Below are 13634 nucleotides of genomic sequence, written 5' to 3'. Positions count from 1 at the left end.
AATACCAAAAAACCACATTCTATCTGGAACACCCAGTAGCCACACCTGGCAGGATCTCAGAAGCATATTCTACCAGGCAACTGTAGGCATCGCCTACAGCCATCAACATTTTCCTAAGAACCAGAGAGGGCAACAAAAACCGAGGAACAGAAAATCATCCCAACAAAGATAAGACCTAATATCAGGTCTTATATATATTTTATAAAATTATAAATATTCCAAACCCAGATGCCTACGCATCAGCAAAAAACGCCATAATAATAGTCAAGACAAATGTCACCAGTAGAGTCCAGCAACTCTACCACAGCAGGCCCTGAAAAAGCACTATAGTTGAAACAGAAGACAAGGAACTCAATCTAGCCTTTATGAATATATTACAAGTCCTTAAAGAGAAACTTAATAAATCAATTGAAGAAATCTATGAAAACACAAATGAACAGTGGAAGGAAACAAAGAACAAGACTTGCAAGTGGAAAAGGAATCAATAAAGAAAACACAAACTAAAGAAAAATCCAGAAATAAAGTGTAGAAACTTGAAAAGGGGCCTTAGAGGTAAAGCCTCACCAACAGACTACAAGAGATAGAAGAGAGTCTCAAGCACTGGACACACTAGAGAAGAAAAGACACCTTGGTCAAAGAAAAGAGTAATTTTTAAAAAAAAACTCCAGCTACAAAACATCCAGGAAATCTGAGACACTATGAAAAGGCCAAATCTATAAATAACAGGAACAGAGGAAGAAGCAGCAGCACAGGTGAAAGGAACAGAACAATTGAGAGCTCTAGAACAAAAAGAAGAAATCACACCCAAAAGGAGTAGACAGCAAGAAATAATCAAACTCAGGACTGAAGTCAATAAAATAGAAACAACAACAACAAAATTACAAAGAATCAATAAAGAATTGTTTCTTTGAGAAAATAAAATTGAAAATCCCTTAGTCAAGTTAACTAAAAGGCAGGAAGAGAAGATACAAATTAAGAAAATTAGAGACAAAAAAAGAAAAAAGAGGCCATAACAACAACGAGGAAATCCTGAGAATCATAAGGACATACTTTAAAAACCCATACTCCATCAAATTTGAAAAATCTAAAAGAAATGGGTAACTTTTTCAATACATAACACTTAACAAAATAAAATCAAGACTAGATAAGGAATTTAAAGAGACCTATACCCCTATTGAAATAGAAGTAGTAATTAAAAGTCTCAACCAAAAAAAAAAGTAAGTAAGTAAGTCCAGGACCAGGCAATATTAGCACTGAATTCTGTGAGTTTTGAAGGAGAGTTAATGCCAATACTCCTCGAGTTATAACACAAAATAGAAACAGAAGGAACACTCTCCAATTCTTTTGAAGGGGCTACAGTCATTCTAATACCTTAGCTACAAAAATTCTCAATAAAGTATTTGCAAATCAAGTCCAAGAACACATCAAAAAGACTATCCACTATGATTAAGTAAGCTTCATCCCAGAGATGAAGGGATGGGTCAACTATGTAAATTTCTAAATTAAGCCACCATATAAACATCGCATTAGATACAGAAAAGGCCTTTGACAAAATTCAACACCCCTTCATGATAAAAGTCCTGGGGAGATTAAGAACATAGGGATATACCTCAACATAATGAAGGCAACTTACACCAAGCCTATCAACTTAAATAAAAATAAAAAAAACTCAAAGTGTTTCCACTAAAATCAGGAACAAGACAAAGTTGTCCATTTTTTTCATACCTATGCAATGCAATTAAATCTTAGCTAGAGCAGTAAGACAACTAAAGGAGATCAAAGGGATGGATACAAACAGGAAGGGGAAAAGCAAGATAACTTTATTTGTAGACAATATCATAGTATATATACGTGATCCTAAAAACTCTACCAGGAAGCTGCTACAGCCGATAAACACGTTCAGCAAAGTAGAAGAAAACAAAATTAACTCACAAAACATCAGTAGGCTTCCTATATACAAATGACAAAGGGACTCAGAAAGAAATCAGGAAAACAACATCCTTTACAGTAGCCTCAAATAATATAAATCTTCAGGGAACTCTAGCCAAGCAAATAAAAGACTTGTGTGATTAAAATCTTTGAAACATTGAAGAAAGAAATCAAAGAAGAAATCAGAAGATAGAAAGATCTCCCGTGCTCATGGGTTTACAGTTAAAAATGATTAAAATACCAGAAGCAATCTACAGATTCCAACACAGTTCTTTACAGACCTTGAAATGACAATTTTCAACTTCACAGTGAAAACAAAAATCCCAGGACAGTTCAGCACCCCTGAATGACGGAAGAATTGGTGGAGGTGCCACCACTGTCCCTCCTGATTCACTCTTCAAGTCAGAGCCACAATCTAAAGTCTTATGTGTGGTTTGCTTGGGTTTGTATCTTTAAGACAGTTTTATAAAAAGTTTCACATTCGGATCAAAAAATAAGCATGCATATCACAGGATAATACCTTTCAATTTAATTGCCACATCAATGTAGGACTGCAGAAATGCCATGGACACTGCATGCCCTACAATAAAATCAGAACATTCAACACACATTAGGACATGCTTATCTAGGGAGCACCCATCCTTACATCACACACATAAACACGTGTAGAGATTTAGGAAAATTATCAAAACTAGCATTTCCAAGTAACAAATAATCATACTACAGAATACTCAATATTACTCAATCTCTTATACAGATTTCAAATGCAACTCATTTTCATGTATACAGAGAAATAGCTAGTTCTTAAAGATAAGACATTTTCTATACTACTAAAAAATGTTGATATTTTAAAATAGTTACATTCAATCATTCTAGCTGTCAAAAGTAACTAGGTGAATTTCTAGCTTAATCATTAACCTTCATTTTGTAAATTATATATCTAGAAAAAGAGATCAGTTTTACTCCTCAGAATCAAAAGTAAATGCTTCAATGTGTGCACTCTACCTGAGACATGAAAACTATGCCATTTTACAATGTATAATATGTAGAAAGCAAACGTAAAACCCATCTACTAAGGGTCCTCATATGTAATATGCCCTTTCAAAGAGCATACTTACAAGTAGCATAGAAGAGCACTATGCTGTCCGAAGTCATGACTGTCGAGTTAAATGTTTCCTGTGTTAACTCCACTGTCAGCTCCAAAGGTAACTGTCTCTTCCTATCTCTGTAAACAGTCTCCGCCACTTCATCATCTTGAATAGCTAAAATGATTTAAAGAGAGGTTAATTTACATATATATTACATAATTAAATATTCAAAATGCCAAGAGTTCTCGTAGGAAAAGTGTACTTTATACAAATTTCTGAATCTATGTTGTCTAAACAGTATGATGATGTTTAGGAAAGTTCTCGGTTGCCTGGTTATAGCTTAATGACTCTGGGATGCTTTGACCCAGAAATCACAAAACTGGTCAATTCCTGGAGCATTCATTTAATTTTATTCTACAAACAATGGGAACATGACAATTTTGTTTTTAACCACTATTAATTTGGAATTCTAAAGGAGTCTACCGCATTTTCCTTTTTACTTATTTGTAGCCTACAGCGTGCCAAGCATGGTGATAAAGTAGGACAAATGGCTCAAAGACCTACCCTCGACCACACGGCACTTCTACCGATGGACGTGCAGGGTAATAAACTCATTGACGAATAAAGATATAATCACAAATTCTGACCAGTTTATAGGTAAAAGTCTACCAGATAAGGAATAAGAAGAGTGCTTTACAAGTGAGCAATGACATGAAAGCTGTGAGATACAGAAGTGCTTGTCACACTCGGGCACCGAGAGGAGAGGACTAGCGCAATGGAACTGTGAAGGCTGCAGACAAAATAGACTCCAGACTAAACGGTTTGAACTGTAGGCAGAAAAGTGAGCCAAAAATTTTGGGTTAGAAAACCCTAAAAGCCTAAATGTACACTGATTTCCTTTAAGAGCTGCCTTCCTCCCATGGCACCAAAAAGTTACACTCTCAATAACAAAACTATTAAGAGTTCTTGTGTACCATATGCGACTTAGACTTTTTTTTTCCTTTTCTGTGTGCTGTCCATTTTAATTCACACTTTGGCCACTTCCTTTGGGAGGTACTTGTCTCTTAAACTGCACTGTGACTAATTCTTTCCTAAAACCCTTTTCTACTTCACTGTCAATGGGATGATTCAAACTAGAGAGGACACTATGTGTGTAGGCACAGCGCTATGCAATACCAAAGGCCAATGTAGATTACATACAGTAGGAGGGTAAAATGGAAAAAAGTTCACCTGCCTTTCCCACACCCAAAACAACAACAACAACCTCTAGGGGCAAGACAGCAGATCCTAAGGAAAGCAGCTCCATAGGAGGCAATCTGGAGCAGACAGAAGGAGGCAAGAGGGCACATGACTTCCACAAGGAACTCTTAAAAGAAGCAATTGCCACTGAGGAGAGGAATCCCACTAAACCTAGACAGGACCAGGTGCCCTAACCCTGACAAGTGGAATAGAGCAGGAAGCAAGAGGTGTTGACTGAGGTTTCTGTTCTGCCCGGTTTCCACAGTCGTTAAGTTCCAAAGAAATCACAAAGAGGTTTACATTAGTTATAAACTGATTGGCCCATCAGCTCAGGCTTCTTATTAACTCTTATAACATATATTAGCCCATTATTCTTATGTGTGTTAGCCACGTGGCTCAGTACCTTATTTGGTGGGATAGTCACATCTTGCTTCTTCTGTGGCTGGGCTAGGACTGTGGGCCAAGCTGTCCTCTTCCCAGAATTCTCCTGTTCTCATTGACCCGCCTCTACTTTCTGTCTGGTTGTCCTGCCTATACTTCCTGCCTGGCTACTGACCAATCAACATTTATTTAAAATATAATTGACAGAATACAGACAATTGTCCCACACCAAAGAGAGCAGAACTCAGGACAAATGATTTAAAGTAAATCTGGGGAGAAAACAGACATTCTACACACCAGAAGAGAACCAGGGCTCAGCTCAAACCAGCAAGCAAGTGATGCCGATCAGAATAGGAACACCTCAAGGGGAGCACTGTGGAGATTCTGTGATGATTAGATATACACAGAGCATTCAAATACTCATTAGTGGGACACAGAAACAAGACGTGAGCCCTGATTCAGTGGTCTGTAGTTCAGCACAGAAAAATGTAAATAAGCAATTACAGACTAGGATTAATGTCACAAAAAAATAATAGGAATGATAACAATAGCAATAAGCCTTGTGTCAGATGCTTAAGTTCTGGGCTATTGTGACACTGGCAAGTCACATAATTGTGGAAACAGATTCTTTATAAATCAAAGGTGAGGTTAGTTCTCTCAAAGGACTTGATTGTTAATCAAAGAAAGGCAAGTCAGCCATGAGAATAAAAGTCAAAAGAGACTGATAAATAAATAGCAAAATATTACTGAAATCTATTACTGATACTGCTGACAACCAGACGTATTTACAACTGCAAACACAATGTTAATTACAATCTCATTTCCTAGGATGAACAATAAAAATGAAGCACACCATGGGTGAGAACTGACTGTGGGAGACAAAGGCAAAGATGTGGGAAGCTGGAAGCCTGGTGTAAGCAGTGTAGGTGTGGACTAACGTGCAAAAGAACGCCCCTTTCATCTGCTCACTGGTCACCAGTGACTCCAAGTCTCCCTCCCCAGATTCCCTCACAGATCCTGAAGGAGATCACACAGTAAAGCTGCTCATCTACCTGGCATTCCACTGCTGCACTAGGGGAGGGGAGAGCAGGAAGGATGGTCTTGCAGATCTTACCCAGATCTGGGCCCTCCTCATCTCCGTCTTCATCTTCCTGGATTTCTTCAATGTGCATATTATTTTTCACATGAGAAACTATTAAATCAGCATCATTTAGCGACAGAAATTCCACAGGCACTTCCTAAAAAATGTTATTTAATTTTTCAAGTTAGCATACAAAGTGGCAGGTGCCATTATGACATTTTCAAATGTGTCAATATATTCTGTGCTTGTCTCTTGCCCCTACTGACCTCCCCAATCTTCCTGCACCCTCTTTGCTGGTCTACTGACTCCTGCTAAACAGTACCCCTGCTGCTTTTGTCATGTGTGGTTGTTCCCTTTTCCCTCCTCCTCTCTCATGGTCTCCTTTCCAGTTTCCTGAATCTTCACACACACACATGCACATGCACACACACACTCACCTAGGTTCTGCACATGCATATAAACATGCAGTATTTATCCTTCAAGTCTGTTTTATTTCACTTAACATAATGATTTCTAGTATTCCTATCACTTTCCCGAAACTATCATGATTTCATTCTTTCACTGCTGCAAAAATTCTATTGTGGGGCTGGAGAGATGGCTCAGCGGTTAAGAGCATTGCCTATTCTTCTAAAGGTCCTGAGTTCAATTCCCAGCAACCACATGGTGGCTCACAACCATCTGTAATGAGGTTTGATGCCATCTTCTTGCCTGCAGGCATACACACAGACAGAATATTGTATACATAATAAATAAATAAATATTTTTAAAAAATTCTATTGTGCAGATGGACTATACTGTTTATCCATTCATCTGCTGATGGACATTAGGCTGATCCCATTTTCCATTTATGGTGAATAGTGAGTAAAGTAATAAGAACAATATCCCTGTGGTCTGTTGACCTAAGAATCCTTCAGTTAGATGTCCAAGAGTGATATAGCTGGATCATATGGTAGTTTTATTTTAGATAGTTTTAAAGATTTATCCTTAAATTGTGTGTGTGTGTGTGTGTGTGTGTGTGTGTGTGTGTGTGTGTCTGTATGTGTGTGTGCACGCGCGCAGGTATGTGCCACATGAGTGCAGGTGCCATAGTGGTTGAACCAAAGCATCAGAGTCCCTGAAGTTGGAATACAAGTGGCTGTGGGTGCTGAAAACAGAACTTCAGTCCTGTGCAAAAGCAGCAAGCCCTCTTCACAAATGGGCTCTCTTGCCCCTCTATTTCTTTTGTGTATGAAGGGTGTGTACACATGCACATGCTCATCTGTGCGAATGACGTTAGTGCTGGGTAGTTTTACACTAACTTCACATAAACTACAGTGTCATCTAAGAGCAGGGAACTTCAATTGAGAAAATGCCTCCAGAAGATCAAACTTTAAGCAGGCAAGGCTATAGGGCATTTTCCTAATTAGTGATTGGTGGAGGAGGACCCAGCGCATTGTGGGTGGTGGCACCCCAGGGCTGATGGTCCTGGGTTCTATAAGAAAGCAGGCTGAGCCTAGCAGTGGTGGTGCACGCCTTTAATCCCAGTACTCCCAAGGCAGAGACCAGAGGATCTCTGTGAGTTTGAGGCCAGCCTGGTCTACAGAGTGAATTTCAGAACAGTTAAGGCAGTTATACAGAGAAATGCTGCCTCAGAAAAACAAAACAACAAAACTGTGTGTTTGTGTGCATATATATATATATATATATATATATATATATATATATATATGAGAAAGAGAGAGCAAGCGAGCAGTATGAGCAAGCCATGAGGAACAAGTTGTAGTGATAGGAGCGGTGGGCTGCGTCCCTGGCACCCGGCCGCCTGCAAGGCTAGCTTTACCCGAAATAATTACACAGAAACTGTATTCTTTGAAACACCGCTTGGCCCATTTCTATCTAGCCTCTTCTCAGCTAACTCTCGCACCTGGACTAACCCATTTCTAGTGTAGCCCACGAGGTGGCTTACCAAGGAGATTCTAGCCTACGTCCATCCTGGGTCGGAGCTTCATCGCGTGTGTCTGCCCGGGAGCGGGCAGCATGGCGTCTCTGCTCCAGAGAGCATAGCTGTCAGTCTGAGCTCACTTCCTCTTCCTCCCAGCAGTCTATTCTGTTTACTCCACCCACCTATGTTCTAAGCTATGAGCCCAAGCAGTTTGTTTATTACTTAACCAATGAAATCAAAAGATTGATATATGACACTCCCACATCACACCCCTCAAGCTTCTGTATCATCTCCTGTTTCCAAGTTCCTAACCTGTTTTGAGTTCCTGTCCTGACTTCCTTCAATGATGAACTGATGTGAAAGTGTAAGCCAAATAAACTCTTTCCTCCCCAAGCTGTTTTTGGTCACAGTGTTACATAACAGTATTAGCAACGCTAACTGAGACAAGGCCCATGCCTGTGAATGAGGCTGTGGGGTGGCATATCACAGGCATGGAGGTCAGAAGACAACCTTTTGTGTCCTCCCTTCCCACCCTTGTTGGACAAGACGGATGCAGGTTAAGATCTTTCCTGGTAAGCAACACCTCATGGTGCTACACAGATTATTAAATATGGGTTAAAACAAGATGTGAGAATTAGCCAATAAGAGGCTGGAACTAATGGGCCAAACAGTGTTTCAAAAAATACAGTTTCTGTGTAATTATTTTGGGTAAAGCTAGCCATGCAGGAGCCGGGCAGCAGGAAGGGGCCCACAGCTCCACACTACAGTACACCAGTAACTCTAGCAGGCACAGCACACAGGAGGATGAGACAGAGACTCCAAGTTAAGGGCCAGTCTGAATCTCATTTCTTTTGGCAAATTTTGCAATTTTGCTTCCATAAATATCGCTAGAAGAAGGAATCAGTGATAGTCAAAACAATTTAAAATATTACATAAGATAAAATAACTAAATATAATTTTAGGTAAAGGTCAGATATGCTTTTAGAAAAAGTTATATGTGTGTGTGTGTGTGAACATGAGAAAAGAGACTGACACATTAGAAAATAAAAACAGCAATTATTCATTTAAAGAATGATAATTTAAAGATCTTTTTAATAATAAACATGTATTACTTTAGTCCACATGGATTACTTTAGTTAAAAGAGGTAGCATTATAGACCAGTGTATAAAGTGACTAACCTTCTCTGCTCTTCTGAAGGCCACATTAGCATACTGAGGAATGTTCATATCCATGGAATCTCTTTTAAAAATTAAAATAAATTTCTTATTAACTAATCTGAAGAAACACCTAAACAGAAGTCCCATAGTCATTCAGTCCCAAAGAAATACACAGCTTATATTAATTATAAACTGTTTGAGCTATTAGCTCAGGTTTATTATTAACTACCTCTTACAACTTAAATTAACCCATAATTCTTATCTATGTTTAGCCACATGGTTTGGTACCTTTCATCAGTGAGGCATTCTCATCTTGCTTCCTCTGCATCTGGCTGCATCTTACTGACCCTCTTCCTTTCCTCTTCCCAGAATTCTTCTAGTCTGGTCTCCTCACCTATACTTCCTGTCTGGCTACTGGCCAATCAGCATTTTATTAAACTAATATGAGTGACAAATCTTTACAGTATACAAGAGCATAACCCACAGCAGAAACCACCTAGGATGTCAATCTAAAACAGAACTGTATGTTCTGATTCTAAAAACGATTGTGAATAGATGATTACATTTTAGTGAGACTGAGAAATTTCATGTATAAATACCAGCTGGATTTTCTAGTCTTCTTTTTAATTCTAATCAAGCTAGTGTATAGTCTTCAGCTCAGGAGTAGTCCTGACTATAACAGAATCTGCTAGGTTTAAAGGGATTTTTGTGATTAGCTTGCAATATTAAAAATAAGGAAAACTACATTGAAGGCATCATTAACACTCAATGTGCGATACCTTGACAAGAGCAAAACTCCGGCTTTCCCCAGAAGACGCCATGCTACCCACTCCGCAGTTCTTCGATCAGCTTCGTATGTAGCTTGTCGGCTGATAATAAAAACCAGCGGCAATCCTAGTTGTAGATGAATGGTTGAAACTTGCCGAGGATCTTCAGCTACTTCCATCTCCATTTTTAAAAAAAGGCAAAACATCCTCACTATATGGCATTAATTCAATATGGTGACAGAACTGACTTTCACAAACTATCCTCTTTCAAATGCAACCACGGTACACTAGTGTGCATGCATACCCCTCCAACATACACACACACACACACACACACACACACACACACACACCACAAAAATGTATTTAAAAATACATTTTAAAAAATTTAAAAATGTAAATGAAACTGTCTACTACCAAATTAGTCCCTAGGAAATGAAGTAAACAAAAGTTTAATTTACCTGTCTTAGATCTCAATATATAAACAAAAATTAAAATAAAATACTATTCAGGAAAAATTACACTATAAGCATATATATCTACTTTTACCATTTTTACCAAATTATTTTACTTTTCCAAAATGTCGTTGGAGTCCAGCAGTGGTAGCACATGCCTTTAATCCCAAACTCTAGAGGCAGAGGCAAAGGCAGGTGAATCTCTGTGAGTTCAAAGCCAGCCTGGTCTATAGAGTGAGTTCCAGAGGAGCCAGGGCTACAGAGACTTTGTCTCCAAAACAAACAAACAAACAAACAAAAAGCAAAACGAAATAGGTCTGAGGTAACTTTGTATCTGGTAGAATCTCAATCCGTTTGAGATTGAAAACATATGCAAATTTACAGTCAATATTTGTAGTTTAAGTTGATTAAAGAACAAAAATCTAGATACAGTGATGGCCAGGTGTGGTGGAACATGCCTTTAATCATGGAACTTGGGAGTTAAAGGACTGTCCAACACTTAAGAACATCCTAGGCTACTGAGAAAGTCCTATGTCAACCTGATCCACACAGCCAGGTTCCATCTAAAACATACATAAACACACCCAATTGTTAGGCTCTATGTCTAAGTTACAAATCCATGTTCCATCTACCTTTAAAAAGAGAGAAAAATGAACATATATAAAAGCACCAACCTGAATCAATTTTCATAGGGTTGGAAGTGAAATACTATCACATTGCAGTGATTAGACATATACTATGGTGGTTTGAAAGAAAATGGCCTCCAAAAGGAGTAGCACTATTAGGAGGTGCGGCTTTGCTGGAGCACATGTGGCCTTGTTAAAGGAAGTGTATCACTATGGAGACAGGCTTTGAGGTCTCCAATACTCACACTACACACAGTATGACACTCAGTTCACTTCCTGTCGCCTGCAGATCAAGATGTAAAACTCTGAGCTCCTTCTCCAGCACCATGTCTGTCTGCACACTACCATGTGCTGCTATGACAATAATGAACTAAACCTCTGAAACTGTAAGTTAGCCCCAATTAAGTGTTTTCCTTTTTAAGAGTAGCCATGGTCATGGTGTCTCTTCACAGCAATAGAAACCCTAACTATGACATATACTATCCACACAAAAGTTTGAGTCTTACTTTCTACTTTTGCTTGCTCAAAATATAATGCGAACACACCAAGTTATTCAGCTCTCAAACGCCTGAGGCCAGGCTACTATGCAAAACCCAATGTACCATACCTCAAAGGCATGTGGTGTGACTGATGTGTAACTAATACAGAAGAACTCTGTAGAACAGTGGTTCTCAACCTTCCTAATTCTGTGTTAACAGTTTCTCATGTTGTGGGCAGATTTCTCTGTGTTTCAGGCCATCCTGATCTACAGAGTGAGTTCTAGGCAGTCATACTATAGGGCTACATACTATAAGACCTTATCTCAATTAATTAATTAATTTCTAAAAAAATGACCATGACTGGGGCTAAAGTTTAAGAACAAACTACAAATGAGTCCTTCAGATCAACTAATTTTGTGTCTCACGGGTTATAGAATCTGTAGTAACCCCAGTGGCTCCCTACCTCTTGCCATGCCGCCAAAAAGCATATTCCTGTCACACTCAATTTTGGCCTACAGGCTGTTTCCTATAAAAAGGCTTTGATTTTGTTTTGTTTTATAGCCTCAAGGACATTCATTAAAAACAAAAAAACAACCTTGAATACTAATAAGGCCAAATCTTAAGTTAGAGGTGACCAAATCAGATCAGATCTCTAACATCTCCTTATCCCAAAAGGTTAAGACATCAGCCCTCGCCCATCCCAGGAATCCCCTGAGCTCCCTGCTCTTAGATTGTCCTCCTCCACAAGAAGGCTGCCAGACTGATCTGCTTGGCTTTTGAGAACACTTCCAGAAACACTGGGCCAAGCCTGGTTTCCCATTCTAGCTCTAATCCCCACTCCCTTCAGTTCTGCACTCAGCCCTCTCCTGGCTTCACGCTGCCAGGCATTGGGCCTCTCGTCCCTAACCAAGATTCAGAAGCCACACAGTTCCTTAGCAGTCCAGGGGGAGCAAAAGGATTTAAACTAAAAAAATGAGATGCCTATGCATCACACTGTGAGAGTTTTGAAAGAAACACACACACACACACACACACACACACCTGCAGCCCAGCGATTTACTATTCCTTTTGCCGAGCAGAGCCAGCTGTACTCCACGGTTCCAGAGAGAATACAACGCTACCCTTGACTTTATGTGTGTCATACTTTCAGGTGCAGCTACACTGAATCTATTCCCAACTCACTATGTAGTCTTCAAAATTGGGGTTTTTTTTCCATTTCAAATTTAGTATTGTATAATTCCTGTCATAAAATGAAATAAAATCAGAATCTCCTCCCTGAGTGTCTACCTAAATACAGTTTTTAAAAACAGCAAAAGAAAATTCATGGAGTAGAAACTAGAAAAAGGGTACAACTCCAAGATAGACAATCAAGAAAAAAAGCAACACTTTTATTGTTTAGCGTTATTCTGCCCCCTACTGGTAGGTCAACAAAAACCCGGAGTTCTCATTTAGTTGCACTTTTACTTTGTGCATGTGTACGGGGTCCCAGGGTTGAACTAAGTCATGAGGCTTGGTGCCTGACACCATCTTGCTGGCCCAAAATTCAGAGAATTCTTAGTACCCGACTGAAGATAAGAAAACATGGCTGGAGAGAAATGGTGAAGAACTCTGGGGGGTTCTTCACCTGTTCCTCAAATGGGACACCAAAACAAATCCTATGGATGTAAGATATAGCTGCCATTCTTTGTCAAAGAAAGAGATCTATTACTTACTTCCTTTTAATTTTTTTTCTTATACCGTACATGTGGAAAGTGAGGTACGATGATCATGAGTTGGATGCCAGCCTGGGCTACACAGCAAGTTCAAATCTAGCTACACAATGAGACCTGATCTCAGCAACAACAAAAAACAAACCAGAAACGTCTTCACAACAAAGATCCAACTGAAGGAAGTGATTTAAATAAAGAGTTTAAGGATTAAGCCAGGGAAAGTGTAGTTGGCTAGCTCTAGTCCATTAAATGTGAAGCCTGGCTTCTGAAAAGGTTGGAATTTTGACTACAGAGTAGACTAGAAATACATATTTATATATATGTTTTAACGGTGAGAAAAGAAAAATATTAACAAAAATTCGAAAGGCCCAGGAACATACTTGAAAATAAATATATGAAGTTAATTTTCCCATCTTTCAAAGAAAAGGCAAATACCTCCTTCTACCTAAAATGAAAATATCAGCATTTTAAAAACTTACTCTTTATTAGTTTTTATAACTCTACACTTGAGACAGTATTTCCTAAAGAGCACTTTATAACGGTGAAACATTCCTAAGAAGAACAATCCCTTTAGATGCTTCTCAGCTTGTTCTTGTGTTAAATCCACGTGAGATTTAAAGACATCCCTTCTCACTACACGATGACACTTGTTTGCCCACCCACACTCCATCTGCATAAGGGCAGCGATAATAAAAGTGATATCACTGGATATTCACTGTCTGAAGGACGACATGGGGCAACCTGCATTTCTTAATTTACACTTTGTGGTGCTCTCCAGATTATTTGTAAAACACACGAACC

The 13634-nt window shown here is 39.0% G+C and overlaps 1 protein-coding gene across 6 annotated transcripts in view; it reads right to left on the bottom strand.

Annotated features, from left to right (window-relative positions):
* Positions 1 to 13634, bottom strand: part of Txndc16 (thioredoxin domain containing 16) — an 86365-nt gene that overhangs the window by 23990 nt on the left and 48741 nt on the right. For all 6 annotated transcript variants that reach the window (XM_075950334.1, XM_075950331.1, XM_075950332.1 and 3 more), the window contains exons 12-16: positions 9577 to 9743; positions 8819 to 8879; positions 5752 to 5875; positions 3048 to 3191; positions 2450 to 2509 (exon numbers count right to left, since the gene is read on the bottom strand). In XM_075950334.1, coding sequence (XP_075806449.1) covers positions 2450 to 2509; positions 3048 to 3191; positions 5752 to 5875; positions 8819 to 8879; positions 9577 to 9743 — 556 coding nt within the window. The remainder of the gene's footprint in view (positions 1 to 2449; positions 2510 to 3047; positions 3192 to 5751; positions 5876 to 8818; positions 8880 to 9576; positions 9744 to 13634) is intronic.

The sequence above is a fragment of the Microtus pennsylvanicus genome, chromosome 15 (assembly GCF_037038515.1).
Source record: "Microtus pennsylvanicus isolate mMicPen1 chromosome 15, mMicPen1.hap1, whole genome shotgun sequence".
NCBI classification, from domain to species: domain Eukaryota; kingdom Metazoa; phylum Chordata; class Mammalia; order Rodentia; family Cricetidae; genus Microtus; species Microtus pennsylvanicus.
This window is presented reverse-complemented; position numbering and strand designations above follow the sequence as displayed.